This window comes from Mesoplodon densirostris, chromosome 2 (genome assembly GCF_025265405.1).
Source record: "Mesoplodon densirostris isolate mMesDen1 chromosome 2, mMesDen1 primary haplotype, whole genome shotgun sequence".
NCBI classification, from domain to species: domain Eukaryota; kingdom Metazoa; phylum Chordata; class Mammalia; order Artiodactyla; family Ziphiidae; genus Mesoplodon; species Mesoplodon densirostris.
The window spans coordinates 83,582,255-83,602,203 of NC_082662.1; the positions used below are offsets into that span (position 1 = coordinate 83,582,255).

The following is a 19,949-nucleotide window of genomic DNA, read 5'->3' on the forward strand; positions in this document are numbered from 1 at the left end:
AAGCATAAAACAACCACTCATTAAGCTTTATCTTGCTCACTGAGAGAGTGCTCACAGCTGGAAAACTGTGTAACTGAAGAAAATGTGATTCACCTTCTGGAGAGGTGGAACTGTCATATTTTAATACCCTTATATTCCATGTCATGGGTGTTATCATCTCAGTGAAAGATTTATCTCTATTTTTATTTCTTGGTTTTGCTTTTTGTTTCTAATACCACAAACTTAAACTCCAAATAGGTAGTCTTGTGCACTGTAAAGCAGCTTCTGTCTCACTTTTTCCTTATGAGGAAAGGATATATGGTAATGTATCCCATTTACTAAGGATAAACACTGTTATGCCAGGCTGAGTTAACACATGACAAACCCTTTTGGGGAGTACTGTCTTGAGAAACCAAGACTTTTGAAGAATTAGTTACAAAAAGTCTTTCTAGATCTATGCAAACATCATTTCATCACTTTGTCATTCTACTACCCATCACTTTTATTTCTCTAGATTGTCTTCTCCCAGCTTGATGACGATTACGATCTAGGCCTGTTATTTCCATCCTCTGGGTTCTTATCATCACTTCTTTCTCTTAGCCAAATTTCCTCCAGACTGACAGACTAATAACAAGCCCTCTCTTTTGGCCTGGTGCTTTACCTGATTATTGTCCTCACAGGTGGTTTGATCGAAGCACAGTCTGGCCTCAACAACACTAGAAGATTAGACAGACTAGTGGCTTACCTGTCAAGGATCACATGGCTAGCCAGGGATAGAAACCAGATTTCATTCCTAGTGCCTTAATTGTAAGACAAATCACAGCAGGATATGTGCTAGAATTATTTTTCCAAACTTGGTGTTGCTTATGATACTCATTTATCTTTTTCTGGACCCTCTGTACAGAGTGTTAGTAAGCCAAAGTTGGGGAGTTTAGTCCTTAGCTGTCAAAATTTCTCATGAACCTTCCTTAGCATCAGATGACCATATACATGGCTCTTATATATTTACCTCATGGATAAAACATGCTTTTCTGTGACCTGTTTAAAGGATCCATGCAGAGATGATCTTGCCAAAAAGCATCTTTATCAACTTATTAGACTATTAGAGTATTAGAACTTGATAGGGGGACTTCCCTGGAGGTCCAGTGGTTAAGAATTCACCTTCCACTGCAGGGGGTACGGGTTGGGGAACTAAGATCCCGCATGCTGTGCAGCTCAGCGGGAAAAAAAAACAAAACAAACAAACAAAAGATAAATCAAAGATAGCCCATGTAAAGATAATATCAATAATACTTTATAAATTTCAAATTAGTAACTCATACTATAAAATTAATTTCCTTCCTCAACTATTTCAATGAGGTGGTCTGGCCTGGTTGTGATTAATACAGTAGAAAAAAATAGGAAAAATATTTTAACTGAAAAAAAAAACATAAAGAGAGTAACAATCATTTCTATTCATACTCCTCAGAATTGATCAATGTTAACATCTTGGAATACATGCAGCCAGATTTTTTTTTTAAGAAAAATAATTGTTTCTGTAAAATTATATATGTTTGCCTTAAGCAACTTGGGCAGTGCTAAAAATACAAAAATGAAAATTAAACATTAAATATTAGCTAAAATTGATAGGAAAAGAAAGTACAGTGAATGCCAAGTGTTTCTTCAATATGAGAGGTAATTTCCTTTTTTTAAAAAAAAAAACCTCTACATTTAAGGGATAACAAAAAAACATTAAGATGTTAGAAGTCTGCATTTTTATTACATGCTTTAAATGTATGTGGTATTGATTGACTATCCTGCTGGGATATGAGTGCATTTATACCTGCTTTCATATCCCCTCTCCCTCCACTTCCAGATTTTTGTTAGCTATGTTATTTTTACACTGTCAAAGTTTAGTTTAAAAAAACTCTCTCACTCGTAATCATTATTCCCATATTTGTTTAGTATTAGTTCTGTATTTAAACAGATTCAACATTTACCACCCATCTTTTCAAATAGCGCCCACATTTCATATTTCTTTATTTTGACTTGTTTTAAGCTGGATTTCACTATCCAGTAATTTTTTCAAGATTATGAGAGTAGTATCCTAGCAATCTTTTCACACTGGAAAATGACAACCTATTTCTTCAAAATGTCTGGATGACACATTGTTTGGCTATAATATTTTTGGGTCAGCCAAACTCAGAATGTTGTAGACTAGTACTAAGATAACTTTCTGTGGTGATGGCAATGTTCTCCATCTGCACTGTCTAATATGTTAGCTAGTAGCTACTGTGCAAAATGAGGCTATGACCACATTGGCTGGCTAGTGGCTATCATATTGGAGAGTGCAGCACAGCCATTGCTCTGTTGATTTCTGGCATTGAATATGCTGTGAGAAACCTGGAGGACAAGTCTTAAGCTTCCCATACAACTTTGTAGGTAATTTGCTCTAAGTGTTAAGGAGCATTCTGTGTCAAATTTTCCTAGAACACAAGGTTTTCTTTTAATTTGCATCTTTGAATCTTCATTAATTTCAAGGACCTCTTCTTTCTTATTTTTGAATATATCTTCTTTCCATTTGTTGTGGGATACCAATTATTCTTAGTGTTAGATTATCTGTCTGTCGTCCATAAGCATTAGCTAATATACTTGTTTTTCATTCTTAACCTCTATATTCATTGTGATTATTATCTCAAGCTTTTCTTCTATGCCAATATTCCAATTTTCAGCACTGTCCATTGAATAGGCTATTCTTTTGTGGTTTCTACAATGGTGTATTGGGCTTCAATTTATTCCCTTGTGGTACAATCCCCTCCTTCTTACCTCAGTGTACTTTTTAATTATCTTACCTTTTGATTTCTTAATTTTACTAAATTCACATTTAGTTGTTTTATAGTAGGAAGTAATTGTAATGCCTCTCTTATCCTTGAATTACCTTTCTTCTTGGTTGGGATGTTTCTGAATAGTATTTCTTTCTCTTTTCTCTGCTATAATAATAGAAACCAAGTTGTTGTGCCATTTCTTCTCATCATGCTCATGGCTAGGTGACTGTCTAGATATTCTAAATGCTCTAATGATATGAGTTACTTATTAATTCTCTTTCCATCATATTTAAAATCTATTTTCTGTGCCCTCCAAGCTCAAGTTTGTTCCCATTTTTCTATGGCCTGAGGGATAGCATGGGGAAAAGAAGAACCTGGCTAAACAGGGGCACTCTTTATTCTTCTGAGATTCTGTTAGATATTCTGTATTACCAAATTGGGGCGATACATGCCAAAACCTGGGTTTTAGGATTCAGATCATTTCCCAAATAGAGTGTGTTGTCCCAGGGCCTTCACTTTAATTAAGATTCAGATGTTCACTTTCTAATCTCCTTCACTGGGTTGTTCCTTCTAGAAGTTTCTACAACTTCTCAGTCAGACATACTCATTTTCCTTCTCTCCACATTTGGGATATGACTGAATCTTCCAGGGGTTTTGCTGACTTACCTATATATACAGCGTGGTGACATAGGAGAGAGGGAGATAGTTGAGGTTAGAAGCCAAGCCCTGCTAGGATTCTCTGCTCTTAAATAGTTTATTTCTTTCCTTAGCTGTCACTTTTAAAGTTTATTGCGTTAGGGTAAGATCCTTTTCCTCTCAGGCTGCTTTTAGTGGGAAAGTATTTGCCTTAAAAAAAAATTTACTATTTTGTTAGACGGTTGAGGTAGGAAATTATGGGATCAGTTTCAGTCCACCTCTGGGGCAGCATTTAAACAAATGAATCTTTACACCTGAAATTTATGTAATATTGTACATCAACTATACTTCAATAAAAAAAACGGTACTTTGAACCTACCTGTCGTTATGGCATAATAATATTAAATTCTCATGTACATGGCTGCCACCTAAGATTCATTCAACAATTTTTTTTTTTTTTGGTGGTACGCGGGCCTCTCTCACTGTTGCGGCCTCTCCCGTTGCAGAGTACAGGCTCCAGATGCGCAGGCTCAGCGGCCATGGCTCACGGGCCCAGCCACTCTGCGGCATGTGGGATCTTCCCGGACCGGGGCACAAACCCGTGTTCCCCTGCATCGGCAGGCGGACTCTCAACCACTGCGCCACCAGGGAAGCCCTCAACAATTATTTTTTGATCACCTGTTACATGCCAGGCACAAGGCATACAGCAGTATGTAAGACAAACCAGGTTCTAATATATTACATGTGGGTGTGAGTTGATTTTTAAAGTGAAGGTAATTTCAGACACTAATAAGAGCTACAAATAATATGAAACACAATGATGAAATAGAGTTACGGCATTAGGCTCCTACTTTACAAAGGTGGTCAGGGAAAATCTCTATGACTTGGTGACTTTTAAGTTGATATATAAATGATGAGAAGGAACCAGCCATGGGAAGATCAAGGAGCATAGCATTCCAAATGTAGGGAAGAGCAAGAGCAAGAGCAAAAGCCTGTAGGAATGAATGAGTTTGGTTCTAGAAACAAAAATAAAGTTGGTGTTGCTAGAGCATGACATGAAGGGGAGTGTGGTTTACGATGCAGTCAGAGAAGTAGGCAGGAGACAGACAGCTCAAGACTTTAAGGCCAGAGAAGGAGGGTGGCATTTTTGCTAGGTTGACCAAGTTTTCTACATTGCTGTTTTCCAATAATTACTTGCAAGCGCTGATTCTTATTTCCATTCTAGCAATGGTTACCTCAAGTTATTTTAATGTACGTACATTAAAAAATTATAATGGTAATCATATAAATTCATATGGTATAAAAACTGAAGTTTCCCTTTCTCTTTTGCACCAAGCCCTTTACGCTCCCCAGAGGGAGCTTTGATAGGTATCACAGGAGACATCCCAATCTACTTAAACACATACACACACACATATACTTTTTAACATACACAAATGGAATTATCACTACATTCTATAATTTTTCTCATTATTATGTCTTGCAGATCTTTCTTTATTCTTTCTTAAAGATACAGACTTCCAAATATGGATCTACTATGGTTTAACCATTCTCCTAATAATGAGTAGTTATCCATGTTTTTAAATAATAATGTTAGATTTATGCATCCATCTTAAGAAGTTACATAAAGAACACACACCAAAGCTAAAACAGATGAAAGGAAATAATAAAAGAACAGGAATAAAACGGGAAAAAATGTTGCTTAGTGTTAAAATTTGCAATTGTTTACTAGTACTGTGCTGGCCAGTGGTATTAGAAATATTGGCTACTGCAAGTACCACTGCTTTTTCCTTTCTTGAACACCCTACAAATGTCTAACATACCACCCAATTCTGAACTGAAACTTATCGTTAGTTATTAAATTTTTATATAGTAACTTTAGAATAGGAAATCAATACTTAATATACTTTAACATTTTAAGCCTGACAAAGTAAAACTTAAAACATGGTTTACAAATAGACATCACACCCTTAAAGGAAATAACAGAAACAATTAGTAATCTCTCTGTGCGCTCTTCATAGAGATTTCAAAATAAATCTAAGGTTATACATAGGATGTGGGTTTTTCACTGGGAGTAGTATTACAGAAGGTTTGTGGTATTAGAAGGGTCATGACACAATGCAGGTTGCTTAGTCTCAAATGCAAGTGTAAAGCTTACATTAAAAAAATATTTTAAATTACACCCACAGATGAGAAAATGTAACAAAAAGAGAGATTATGCTACAGAAAGATATATACAAGCTCTCTCTCTCCTTTGTAAAAGTTTAACTATTTTAGAGACCATTAAAAGGCATTATCTTGACTATTTTAAAGGTTAAATAATGCTTTTTTTCAAGGCTATATTATGAAACTATGTTCAACGGTCACAGAGGAAACCATATTAACTTGCAGCAGCAGGAGCACAATTTCTAAGTTCTAATTTGATATTTTCAATTAAAGCAAGCTATATTAAGCAAATTATAACTGCATATGAGATGATGATAGTAGCAGAAAACACAATGATTTGAGTAAGTCTGTGACATTCGATAAGCAATCACCGTGATTAATCAACATAACCTTACTGAAACATCAATAGCAATCACTAAGCTTTAGTAAGTTTTTACTGATTTGTACTTTGCCTTAAGAAAAATTAATCAGAATAGTAAATGTGGTAAATGGTAGCCTCTCCATGACTTCAAGGTGACTCATTTGAAACATCTAAAACCAAATCATACTCATATCATGTACTATTGGTAAGTTTCTAAAACAGTTTCCTGTAATTTCAAGTCACAGACAAAAAGGTTTGACTATTCTTTATGTTTTAGTAACTAGAAAAAAAGTACATATAAATACTTTTAAGAAATAATAAGGTAAGTTGAAAAGTATGGAAGGGAGGAAATAAATCAAAATTTTTACTCACTACTAAGACTGATTTAATTCCATTTCAGAAGAGAAATACATCCCACACATCGTTAAAGTGATGTTTCTTACAGGATCAGCTAAATACACACATGAAAAATCAGCATTTGCACAAGGTCCAAAAGCTAGAAAATATTTCTTATAAGTCAGTTTAATTAAACACATTTCAAATTTTGTGACCAATACTTAAAATTCTATCTAATTCCAGGGGCTCCTAAAAACCGTGGAATTATATGAACTATTTTTTAATTTAAAAAAAAAATTTTTTTTTTTTTTTTTTTTTTTTTGGCCACACCACACAGTTTGTGGGATCTTAGTTCCTTGACCAGGGATTGAACCCAGGCCCCTGGCAGTGAAAGTGTGGAGTCCTAGCCACTGAACCGCCAGGAAATTCCCATAAACTACTTTTTGTAACAGACTTTCCTCAAACAGCTTTAGATTTACAGAAAAATTGAGAGGATAAGAGTACTATATACTCCCTTGCACTGTTTCCCGTTATTAATATCTTCCATGTTGTTACAATTAATGAACTAATATCGATAGATTGTTACTAACTGAAGTCCAAAGTTTATTCAAATTTTCTTAGGGTTTTTTTTGTTTTTTTAAACCCAATGTCCTTTTTCTGTTCTAGGATCCTATGCAGGATACCACATTACATTTAGTTGTCATGTCTCCTTAGGTTTCTCTTGGCTGGGACAATTTCTCAGACTTTCTATGTTTTTGATGACCTTGACAGCTTAGAGGAGTACTGGTCAGGTGTTTTGCCAGATGCCCTACTATCGAAATTTCTCTGATATTCTTCTCACAGTAAGAATGTGATTATGGGCTACTGGAAGACCACAGAGGTAAAGTGCCATTTCATCACATCCTATCAAGAGTATATTACTAGCAGTGTAATTTACAACTGTTGATGCTGATTTGATCATCTGGGTGAGGTAGTGTTTGTCAGGTTTCTCCAAAAAAGTTACTTTTTTCCCTTACCCTTTCCATACTGGACCCCTTGGAAGGAAGTCACTGTGCACAGGCTGCACTTAAAAGAATAGAAATTTATGTTTCCCTTCTGAAGGCACAGTATCTACAAAAGTTATTTGGAATTCTTCTGCATAGAGATTTATCTCTTCTTCCTCATTTATTAATTTATTCAATCATTACTGATATCAGTATGGATCCATGGATATTTATTTTATACCTTGAATTATAATCCACTACAATGTTAATTATTTTTTCCTATTTTAAATATTGTTCCACCTGGGCCACTGGGAGCTTTTTCAGTTGGCTCCTCTCTGTCCCTTTAACGTATTCCTGTTAATGTAGGGTTTCCTTTTGTTTTGTTTTGGAACACTTCCTTACTTTCTGACACTGCAAGATACTCCAGGCTCATCTTGTATATTTCCTGTCCTAGTCCTGGAATCAGGACTATTTTTCTCAGGAACCTTGGTTTCTGTTATTGGAGAATGGTATTAGAAACCAAGATCTGTGTGCTAGGTGCACATAAACTAATTTTTATTTTTATTTAAAAAATTTTTTGGCCATGCCACATGGCTTGAGGGATCTTAGTTCCCCTACCAGGTATTGAACCCGGGCCATAGCAGTGAAAGTGCCAAGTCCTCAGCACTGGACCGCCAGGGAATTCTCTAAACTAATTTTAATAACACCAAGATGATCACTGGTAGCATGGTACTTTAAGGGTCTACCCTATCTTCACTAATTCTTTAGATACTATTATGAACTGGTCTTGGGTAAGTGAAAGATATCCTTCATTCTTAGATATAGCAAATTTAAAAACCTCTAGATACTTACTCTCTTTATATTTAACTGCATACTAAAGTTGGAGATCAGAGAATCATCTCTGAGCACTTCAGTTAAAAAAAATTTTTTAACATAGTTTTTAATACCTAATGACCAGATAGCAAGCTGAGTAAAACATTCTGTATACCTAACTCCCTTTGTTGAGAATCAGCATTAAGACTAGATAAGATTATAGAAGTTATATTTCTAATTTAAAAATGCTTAAAATTTTGAGAAAAATTAAAGAAAAATGAAAAATATTTTAATGTTTAAATAAGTTGCTCAAAACAGAAACCACTGTACTTAAAGGGGGAAAAAAAAGTCCTCCAAAAAGAAGTTTGTTAGTCAAGAGGCGGCATATAAACTACCACCTGCTGTGAAACTATTAACAAATAAGCTCAGGAAATTAGAAAGCACAAACTGATCACAAAGCTTCATGCTAAACTCCATCCTTTAGTAATGTCATTGTAATTTTACATTATTAAAATTTTTGTTAAATGGTAAAGATTTTTATCACTTCCTCTCTATCTCTGTCAAAACTGCATACTGAGCTGGGCACACTGATTTAAATCTAACTCCCTCATTTTATGTCAGAACAGAATTTTGAGTGGGTGTTTCTTAAGCCAAGAGCGGTTGGGGTTTTGCCCATCTGAGGCATCCCTAGAGGTTATCTGTTGGGCAAAGTAATGAAAATGGGTAAATGTTAACTGGGTACCAGGAAAAGTACACAAAGTTGGATTTGCGTAGAACTAAACTGTTTTAAACTTAAAACTTTTCATTATTTATAACAAAGCAGCATTAACTTTATAGATGTGCTCAGCCCACAGAAGCTTTTAATATGGTTATGACAAATTAATATGTTTATCTTTATAAAAATCAAAACACAAACTCAATTCCAGGTTAAATATCACAAGGCTTGGGTTCAGTTTTCATCTATTTTCCTCAACTAACTGAGCAAAAATTAACTTTTCGGTGTTTTGTTCCACCACTTGCAAAGTGGAGAAAGTGTGATTTAGCATTAACGTTAAAATAAAGTCCTCAACTAATAAATAACATTTGGATCAATAGAATAAAGGTGGAAAATTCCACTAAGAGGAGGAGGAAACAATTTTTAACCACCATTTCCTCCCATCTAAATACTATGAATTCCTACAAGCATTTTTTTCTGAATCAAGTTCAAATGAATCCTTTTAATAGGTTTAAATGTCATCTAACTGATGACTCCTATGCTCAAAACCCTCCCATGACTTTCTACCTTACTCAGAGAAGGGTCAAAGTTCTTAGGCCCTATGTAATCTGCCCTATTTACCTCTCATACTTCCTCTAACTTCCTCTCTTACTCCACTCAGGGTCTCAGAGATGCCCCTGGCTTTAGGCCCTTTGTCCTTACTATTCCCTTAGCAGGGTATTTCTACCACAAATCTGCATGAATATTTGTTTAAATATCCCCTTCTATTGAGCCTTGCCTGACCACATTATTTAAAATAGCAATGGTACCCTACGCTCAACACCCCAACCCTCTCCTACACCCCAACCCTCTCCTTTTCCTACATTTTCCTCTCCATTGTATTCATCATCTTCTAAATTACACACTATATGATTCATTTATTTTGTTCATCCTACTTCTTCCTCTACCATTAAGCTTGATGAGGAAAGGGACTTTTCGTGTGTTTTGTTCACTAATTCTTATAAAGTGTGTAGAGTAGTGACTAGCACATAGTAGGTATCCCATAAGTATCTGCTGAATTGAAACTGATACCCATTTAAATTAATAATTTAATCTCTTCTTCACCTCTAGGCTTTTAAATGAGAATGATTAAAATAATGTGAGATGGTAAAAGAGAGATCTATAACAGAGGGGGCTAAACAGCAGAGACACAACAAAATTGGCTGGATTGGCATCATCAGGGAAGGCTGATCACAGCGTGTCAAACTTAATCTGACCTTTGAAATGATAAGCAAGATCAAAGGAGGAGAGAAGAAAAACAGAGTGAATCTCAATGACATATTTAAAGAGTTCTTAACTAGTTTATTATGGCTCAAGCACAGGTATATGCTGGGAAAAGCAGGAAATGAAGCTAGAAAGGGAAGCAAGAATCAGAGCAGGAAAGGGCTCGTGAGTACAGCCAGAATTTGAACTGTGTCCCGAAAGCCATGGGAAGCTACTGAAAGATTTAAGTGAGGAAAAGGGAACCAGTAGTAACAAAGTTATAAGAGGCAGGTGATCTACCAAGAAAATCCATATAACTAACACAACAGTACCTGTAATACTAAAGAAAAAAATTTTCATTTTAATCCTGGAAAGAATTTAAGTTAGAGTGGGTTCTTAAACATACAACAAAATCTCATTTAAAAATCTTCTTTATGCTTCCGTTTCCTCCACTATAAAATAGGGATATTAACAATAATGTCATATGTAAAGATTAAATAAGTGAATATATTTAAATGGCTAATAGTACTGCCTGGCATGTTTTAAGTATTCAATGATGCTAGCTATTAATACTTTAATTATTAGTATTCTGGAAGAAAAGTTACAGATAATACGGTAAAACATGGTAAATACATAAAAAATGAAGAGTAAGGTAAACAAGGCTTACACTGGACAGAAACAAGTTCAATCAAAAAAAAAAAAAAAAAACCAGCCAAAACAATTCTTAATTTGCAGCTATATCTAATTCTTGGAAAGGGATAAATTCATTATCTGGGGTGGATAAACACTACCTTGAAGGGAACTCAAAGGACTTTCTGCACTTTCCATTCTGGTTGTAATTTTTGGAAGCCCTTACAATGCTGAGTGTGATCTTTTATAAAAGGTCATTGATAAGCTGATTTGCTGGAAACTAGTTAGGGAGGAAAGAACACTTGACACATGCTTTCTCATTTAATACCAATTCTAAAGCAAATAACTTTAGGATCCTTAGTTTTGAACGAGTAAATTCAAAAAATTCAAAATCAGGTTAAATAACTTGTCAGACAAGACAGCTAATAAGTAGTTTGTCTTCAAAATCTATACTCTCAACCAATCAACAAAATCTCTAGCAATTATAAGAAAACAGAAAGATAAAAGTTGTGACCACAGAGTTATTTAGGATTCTAAAATCCTCTTGTTCCCAATAATAAATTAAATTTATTGACTCTTTCTATTCTGATCAGGGTATGTCATATTTATTTTTGCAGGCTACTTATAGAAATTCCACTTAGGCTGAGCCATTCAATTAGCTTGTAAAGTATATGTACAAGTAGGAAGAAAAAAAATTCTCCTTTAAAAGATAACAATTGGCATCCTCTCACATGTAATTAAAGCCATTAACACCAATAAATGTACATAAATTTTCAGAGGTTTAAATTCTACTCAATGATATTGCAAAGAAGGGACCCAAACTCAATCATTCCTTCTGTATAATGATAAATGCACTTAGGCAGAGTCTGAATTCATTTTATCCTTCCTAGCCAGTAGTGACCTAATGATTAAAAAAATGCAAATTGATGCATGTGTGAATACAGTGATAATCTCTGAATTTAAAAAATTTGAATGCTCAAATTACATACATTAAAAGTCACTTATTGTAAAAACAACAGATGAGCAAATTATTAAACTAATTTCTTCAAATACAAATATTTGAATGATGGTTATATACTAAGCATTATATACCGACACTGAGAAATACAGCAACTGAATAAAACAGGCAAAAATTCCTCTCTTACGGAGCTTCCATTCTGGTGCGGGATGTGGACAACAATAACAAACATGCATAACTTATGGCAAGAAATAATTGTTTTGAAGAAATATAAAGCAGCATAAGAGTACAGTGATTAGGATATGAATATTATTTTAGATAGAAATTTGGCCAAAGGAGCTTTATGTAAGAAAACAATAGATCTGAATGAAGCGAGATTATACAGTATTTAAAGTTCATTATAACTGAATTGTCAAAAAATATTAAAATGATATACATGATATCATATTTTTAAATATTTCATGGCACCTTGGAGTTCAACCTCTTAATTCTATTATAGGGGTATGATCTGCTCTAAATAAGTATTACAGTAGATGGTGACTAAAATCCATCAAGAAGTGTAATTCTGTTTGAGAAGGAGGAAACCTCAGCAATAACTTTTACAAATAGTTCAGGAAAATGGCTAAAACCTGAAAGCTGCTACACTTTAAAAAAGGTTAAATTCACTCTGAGACTAATATAAAACAGCTCCTCCAAAGATGGTGGAAATGGCATTATTATAAAGAACATTAAGTATATTACAAATGTAGTTATCTCAGATTAACATGCAGAGGGTGGTGATTATGAACTTTAAACCAGACCTGAAAGTTTCAAGTTGACTGAAGGATCTTTGAAAATAAATTTAATAAACTTCAACCTCATAAGTATATCTACTACAGAATGCTACAGTGTGTATAAAAATGAGTATTTCCTCATCTAAATGAGACATTCACAAAAGTACAATTTTCATAACTACATTTAAAAAAGCAGGCTTTAATTTTATCAATAACTAATTACATAGTCATGTAATTTATTAAATGAAGGGTTTGAAAGAATTTGGTTTGTGGGAAAAAGTTTTATTCACAAGAGAACAAGAGTAATTGGAAGAGTTGGTCTGAAGAGATCTGAAGTACAAAAATATTGGACTAAGTTGAGTTCTCCCCCTAGTGGAACTTGAAAATGATCGAAGATATTTCCATGAATAAAAATAACCTAAAGTGTGTTACTCTTATACTTGAAAAGGAGTTTCAGGTTTTACCAAAAGATCTATTTATGGATCTTAACCTGCATATAATAAATAAATGAATGAATGAAGTTTGAATCATTAAGATGTTTACTGAAAACACATTTATCAAATGTCTTAATGGTAAACTAGCCAAGGAGAACTCAGTAAGCAGAAACACCTAAAAAGCAGAGGACTAGGGGATACAGAAAAACACAGCAATTTTTTGAAGACATAATAGCATGTAGAATGATACAGAATTTTAAAAGAATATAAAAACTTTGTAAAGAGGTGTGTGTGTGTGTGTGTGTGTGTGTGTGTAGGAGGTAGGGAGAGAGGATGGGGTGGTAATGGTCAAAGAAGAGGCTAGAAGTGCAAGTCTGGACAATAATGAAAAGATAAGGTTTTTTATATTTTAGAAAGAAAATTCTGGTGGCTCTGTGGAAGAGCTCAGGCTGGAGAAAAGAAGCTGGACAGGAAGTTGTGACGTTCAGGTGGGGACGAAGGCAGATGAATGAAGGGAGTGGCGGGGGGAATAGCAAGGCCATGAAAGATTTTTTTTAAAGTTTATGAAATGAGTAAAATTACCTTTGATTGAGTTTTAGATTTACTCACGACTTTTATCTTTTGAAGAAATTGAAGAGTCGGACATGGTACTTTAACCTGTATGAATTATTAAGAATTATCTGAAGGCAAATCTATATGAGTAGGTGAGCAGGTGAAATGCTGGTAGGAATGTTAACTAGCAGAAGCACTTTGTAAAAATAATTTGGTACTCTCAAGTAAAGTTGAAAGTTTGCATACGTAGCCTTGATAAATATGGCATAACGTTAAGAAAAGCATAAGTGGGGCTTCCCTGGTGGCGCAGTGGTTGAGAGTCCGCCTGCCGATGCAGGGGACACGGGTTCGTGCCCTGGTCCGGGAAGATCCCACATGCTGCAGAGTGGCTGGGCCCGTGAGCCATGGCCGCTGAGCCCGCGTGTCCGGAGCCTATGCTCCGCAACGGGAGAGGCCACAACAGTGAGAGGCCCGCTTACCGCAAAAAAAAAAAAAAAAAAAGAAAAGCATAAGTGAAGTTCCTACTAAGCTGAATAATTCAAGACGAGATGATACCACTGAACAAGACTTGAGATACAAAAGAATAAAAACATTTTGGCTGGAATAGGAACACATTTGATTTTAAACGTGTTGAATTTGAAGTTTCTGTACAAGTTCCAGGAGGAGTTCTCTACTGTCCATTAAACATACTGGTCTACTGATCAAAAGACACAATAAATTAAAAACAACAACGACAAATGACAAGTTACAAAGTGGGAGTAGCTATCTGTAAAACATAACATCAACTTAGAAAGAACTACGCGTACATAAGAAAAAGTTAATCCTAAAGAAAAACATACACAAAAGACTTTAATAGGCACTTTATAAAAGATGAAATCCAAACTGCCAACCTCATTAGTAATCCAGCAAATACAAATTAAAACCATGATGAAATACCATTGCATATCCACCAGACTGGCACAAATTAAAGCATCTGACACCACCAAGTGTTGGGGAGGATGTGGAACAACAGGACTTTCGTAGGCTGTGGTTGGCAGTTAAAGTGGTACAAACACTTTGGAAAATAAAACTGAAGATCTGCATGCTTTAGGACCCAGCCATTCCACACCCTGGCATCATGCTACAGAAACATGTGCACACGTAGTCAGTATAGTGTACAAGATTGCTTACGATCTCAGCATTGTGTATAACAGTCCCAATCTGGAAATTTACAAATGACCACTAATATCAGAGTGGATATGTATGCTGTGACATATTCATGAAATGGAACATGTTGCAACAATAAAAATCATGACTCATTAAAACAGTGCTGAACAAAGAGAGAAGAGACACAAATGAAAATATTCAGCATGACTCTATACGAAATTCAGAAATAGGGAAAACTAAACTGTGTGGATGAGAGATGCATACAAAGATGACACCACTAAAAGGAAAAGTAGAGGAGTGACTGATATAAAATTCAGGATAAGGGAAAAGGGTGTGATTGGGTAGACTTCTGGAATATAGGCAATATTCTGTATCTTGACCAAGTAGTGGTTACATGGATACTGTTTTTATACATATTATAATGTAGCTTTGTTTTATGAACTTTTCTGTTTGTCTTCATAATTTGTTTTTAAAGGTGTAAGATTATTGATTAGGGGAACATGCTAGGATGGAGATAGATTAGAATTCATTGTTGTACGCTGAGTAGTTTTTAAAAAGCCAAAAAACTTGGATGCTCAGAGGAATACAAACACTCAGAACTGAGAAAAAAGGACTGAAAACAAAGTTCAACAAGAAAGAAGAGAGTCAAAAGAGGGTGGTGCTAAGAAAATTCTGCAGCCCACAGAATGAGAGGAAATATCTACAAAAATATCTGTTTATATCTGATATAGGATTGACATTGAGAATATATAAGAAACTTCCACAACTCAACAACAACCCATTTAAAAACTGGGCAAAGGACTTGAACTGCCATTTCTCTAAAGACATAATGGCAAATAAGCACAATGAAAAAATGGTCAACATTATTAATCATCAGAGAAACGCAAATCAAAACCACAATGAGGTACCACTTCATACCCATTAGGATGGGTATTAAAAAAAAACAAACAACCCAGAAAATTAACAAGTATTGGTGAGGATGTGGAAAAACTAGTCCCTGTGCATTGCTGGTGGGAATGTAAAATGGTGCAGCTGCTGTGGAAAACAGTATAACAATTCCTCAGAAAATTAAACATAGAATTACCACCTGATTCAGCAATTCCACTTCTGGGTATGAATGAAAACAGAAATGAAAACAAGGATTCAAACAGCTATTTGTACACTCACATTCATAGCAGCATTATTCACAATAGCCAAAAGGTAGAAGCAATCTAAGTGTTCATCAACGAATGAATGGATAAACAAAACGTAGTATGCACACACAACAGAATATTATTCAGCCTTAAAAAGGAAGGAAATTCTGACACATATTACAACATAAATGAACCTTGATGACGTTATGCTAAGTGAAATAAGCCAGTCACAGAAAGACAAATATCCTATGATTTTATCAATACTTATATAAGATACTTAGAGTAGTCAAATTCAGAGACAGAAAGTACAATGGTGGTTTCCAGGGGTTGAGGAAAGAGGGGAATGGGGAGTTGTTTAATGGGTACAAAGTTTCAGTTTTGCAAGGTGAAGAGTTCTGGAAATTGCTGCACAACAATGAGAATGCACTTAATGTCACAGACTGTATACATTAAAATTGTAAATTTTACCGCAATACGTGTATTTTTACCACAATAGAAAAAAATGGACTTGGAAATGAGTAGTGTTGAAAATAGAAGCACAGTCATTAGGATGAAGACATAAGTCACTATTCAGGTGCAGAGGGAAGGGGAAATAACTGCATTATTTTTACATGTACTTTATTATTTTCATGTATTACCTGGATTTCAAGCTCAGCAATGTGCTGTTGTAGTTCAGCCACAGCAGCTATGCTATCTGCTTCCCGAAGTCTCACAGCCATCACTTCTTCCTTGTTCTAGGGTGGTAAACAAAACAAACCAAAAATAAATCATATAATAAACCAAACCATTAATAAAACATAAACACTTGTAACATGCCTCAAATTTAGAAAGTGACAAATAAACCCATGATTAAATGAGAGAAAAAATGCCATTATATCCTGAACTTGGTATAAAATGAAGAATAAATGTATAGAATAGCATTCCATCTTTAAAACCACACACACACACACATATATATATATATTGCTCAAACTTTTAAATTAAAAGTTAATTTAATTAAAACGATTAAAATTACTGGTGACTGTGAAAGCTGTTAATTTTTTAACCAAAAACAATTATTGAGAACTTTCAAACACGTAACTAGGACAACAGATTAACAGGGAATATAAACACTAAGAGTATGAGAGCTAGATAATATTTTTAAAATTACATTTTTTCTGAGGCCATGAAAGTTAATGAGTATTTACATTATACTACATTTTTTCTGAGGCAATGAACTTTAATGAGTATTTACATTACACTACAAAGCAGAGTAATAGAATTTAGATTATATCGTAATTCTAATCTTCCTAGGAAAAGCATAATATCAATTCTACCACTTCAAAATTTCACAAACGAAAAGCTCTAAAATTGTATTCTACAATATCCATGCTAAATAATAATGATCCAGAAGTAACAAAATATGAAGACAGAGGAAAATGGGGTATACAAAAATATTTTGCTCCTTCATTAACTTCAGTTGAAATTTAGCAATCACTTAGTATCAAAAATGTGCATCATGGTGACCACAGGAGAAATTTAGCACCTGACAGTAATATAATACCAAAAATTAAAAAAATACTAAATTTAGTAAAAATATAATAACTAAACTTTTAAATTAAAAAAATATATATTTTTTGCCACGGAGCAACTAAGCTCGTGCACCACAACTACTGAGCCTGCACTCCAGAGCCTGCACAGCACAACCACTGAGCCCTCATGCCACAACTACTGAAGCCCACACGCCTAGAGCCCGTGCTCCACAAGAGAAGCCACCTCAATGAGAAGCCTGCGCACCGCAACAAAGAGTAGCCCCCGCTCGCTGCAACTAGAGAAAGCCTGCACGCAGCAACAAAGACCCAATGCAGCCAAAAATAAATAAATTTAAAATATATATATCTTCAGACAAGTGTACACAATTATATGTACATCAAAACACTATTTACAATGGTAAAAAGTTGTAAATGACCCTACTGTGTAACAATAAAGAAATAGTTCACTCAAAAAATATATATAGGGCCTCCCTGGTGGCGCAGTGGTTAAGAGTCCGCCTGCCGATGCAGGGGATACGGGTTCGTGCCCCGGTCTGGGAGGATCCCATATGCCGCGGAGCGGCTGGGCCCGTGAGCCATGGCCGCTGGGCCTGCGCATCCGGAGCCTGCGCTCCGCAACGGGAGAGGCCACAACAGTGAGAGGCCCGCATACCGCAAAAAGAAAAAAAAAAAAAAAAAATATATATATATATATATATGTTTTAATCTTAGATATGATACTGGTACTTCACTTCAAGCAAATACTGCTTTAAATATTTTGCCATTTTGTACATGGCCAGAAAGTGTAGTCTCTGTACCCAGTGCTGTGCTGGAAAGTGCTTAACAACCAGCTCTCAAGCAAGTGTGTGTACGTGTGCATGTGTACACATGTGTTTGTATGTACATTTATTATATATTTTAATATAGACTGAAATAGAAGATGTCTAATATACAACACACAGTTAATAAGATATATAATGCTATTATAAATTCTATGTAGTCAATATACTCTCAGAGAATGCTTTCACTAATTTTTGCCAAACTATTGTATCCATAGGTCATCTACCACTGAAAATGAGGAAAAAGTGAAGTATGGATATGAACGTTGGTTAATTTTTGTTCAAGTTATCTATTCTGATAATAGAATTACTATCATTCTGATAACAGTAATCAAACACTGAAAAATGATTTCCTCAATATTTTTGTGCTATTCATAATGTAAAGACTAAAGATACAACACATTTTTAAGCTTTAATCTGCATTAACAGTCTAGAACAGGAGTCAAAAACTTTTCCTTAAAGGGCCAGATAGTAAATAATTTTAGACTTGTGGGTCATACAGTCTATCACAACTACTCTATCTGCCACTGGAGTGTGAAAGTGGCCATATACAATATATAAATGAATGGGAAAGGTTGTATTCCAATAAAACTTTATTTACAAAAATAGGCAGCCAGACAGATTTGGGATATGGTCTATAGTTCGCCAACTTCTGGTCTTGATAATCCACAAAACAATAAATCGAGCCCTGATTTGTAGTTTGCCAATTTATGTGGTGTAAATACTCCCATCATGGCTCCTTTCAAGTCGACATAACATTAGTGAACATTAATGAATATAACATGAGTAGCACACATTGGTATTTCCACTAAACAGATACAAATAGGTATAAATAATCTCAAAAGCACAGATAATAGTAAAATGTAAAAATAATTAGGAAATGATGACATTTGAGTATTTACTACCATAATTTGTCTAATCATGTTGACTAATTTAATTTTTAATATGGCTGTTTAACAAATGTGCCACAAAATTCCTGAAAATTTATTGGGGTGGCCAAAAAGTTCATTCAGGTTTTTCCATAACATCTTGTAACAACTGGTTCTTGCAAGCCTTTACTAGCCAGCTCCAGCACACGTCTGTGTCTATGTTTAATAAAGTTCAAATCTCTTTCTGTCACCCTCTAAACACTTTAATGGTACTCCACAGATCTTGAGATAACAGGTTCTTTTACTGGTGTCCAATATTCTATACTATTTGGCTCCCTATTTACTGCTCTAGCTTCACATCTCACCAGTATTCCTCACCACACACTTCCCTCCAACTAGAATGAACTTCCTCAGTTCAAGCAAAAAACCTATTGTTCCTTTTCACTTTTGCTCTTCACATGTGCTATTCCCTTTGTCTAGTGAACTCTGTTGCCTTTCCTTGACTACTTCCTACATATCCTTAAGGTCTCAGCTTAATCATTCCTTAGTTAGCTTTGCTTGAACCATGACCTTAACACTAAATGCCCATTATAGTATTCTATATACCTCCTCAATCATAGCACTACTCATACTGCATTGTAATGGTGTTTGTCTATATCCTTTGCTAAGAGAAAGCCCCATGAGGACAGTGATCTCTCTCCAACAGCCAGCACTACCTTGCAACCATGTGAGTGGGACACCTAAAAAACCTCATCCTTTAGCTTTAGTGAAGGCTTTAGATGACTGTAGCCTCATGAGACTCTCAATCAGAACCACTTGATTAAGCTGCTCCTGAATTTCTGATCCACAGAAACCCTGCGATATTAGTGGTTACTGCTATTTTAAGCCACTAAGTTTTAGAGGTAATTTGTTAAATAGCAATAGATAACTAATACACTTATACTCTACAAATTTTAACACTGTATACAAATATTATATCCATCAAGTAAAAAAACAAAAATTTGGGCATCAGTTTTCTCCCAATCTTCCCCCTCTCCAATCCAATCACCAAGTCTCTACAAAAATACTG

The 19,949-nt window shown here is 35.0% G+C and overlaps 1 protein-coding gene across 8 annotated transcripts in view; it reads right to left on the reverse strand.

Annotated features, from left to right (window-relative positions):
• The window catches only part of EVI5 (ecotropic viral integration site 5), a 240,978-nt gene that overhangs the window by 52,631 nt on the left and 168,398 nt on the right, over positions 1-19,949 (reverse strand). For all 8 annotated transcript variants that reach the window (XM_060090121.1, XM_060090122.1, XM_060090119.1 and 5 more), the window contains one exon: positions 16,300-16,395. In XM_060090121.1, the coding sequence (XP_059946104.1) occupies positions 16,300-16,395 (96 nt within the window). The remainder of the gene's footprint in view (positions 1-16,299; positions 16,396-19,949) is intronic.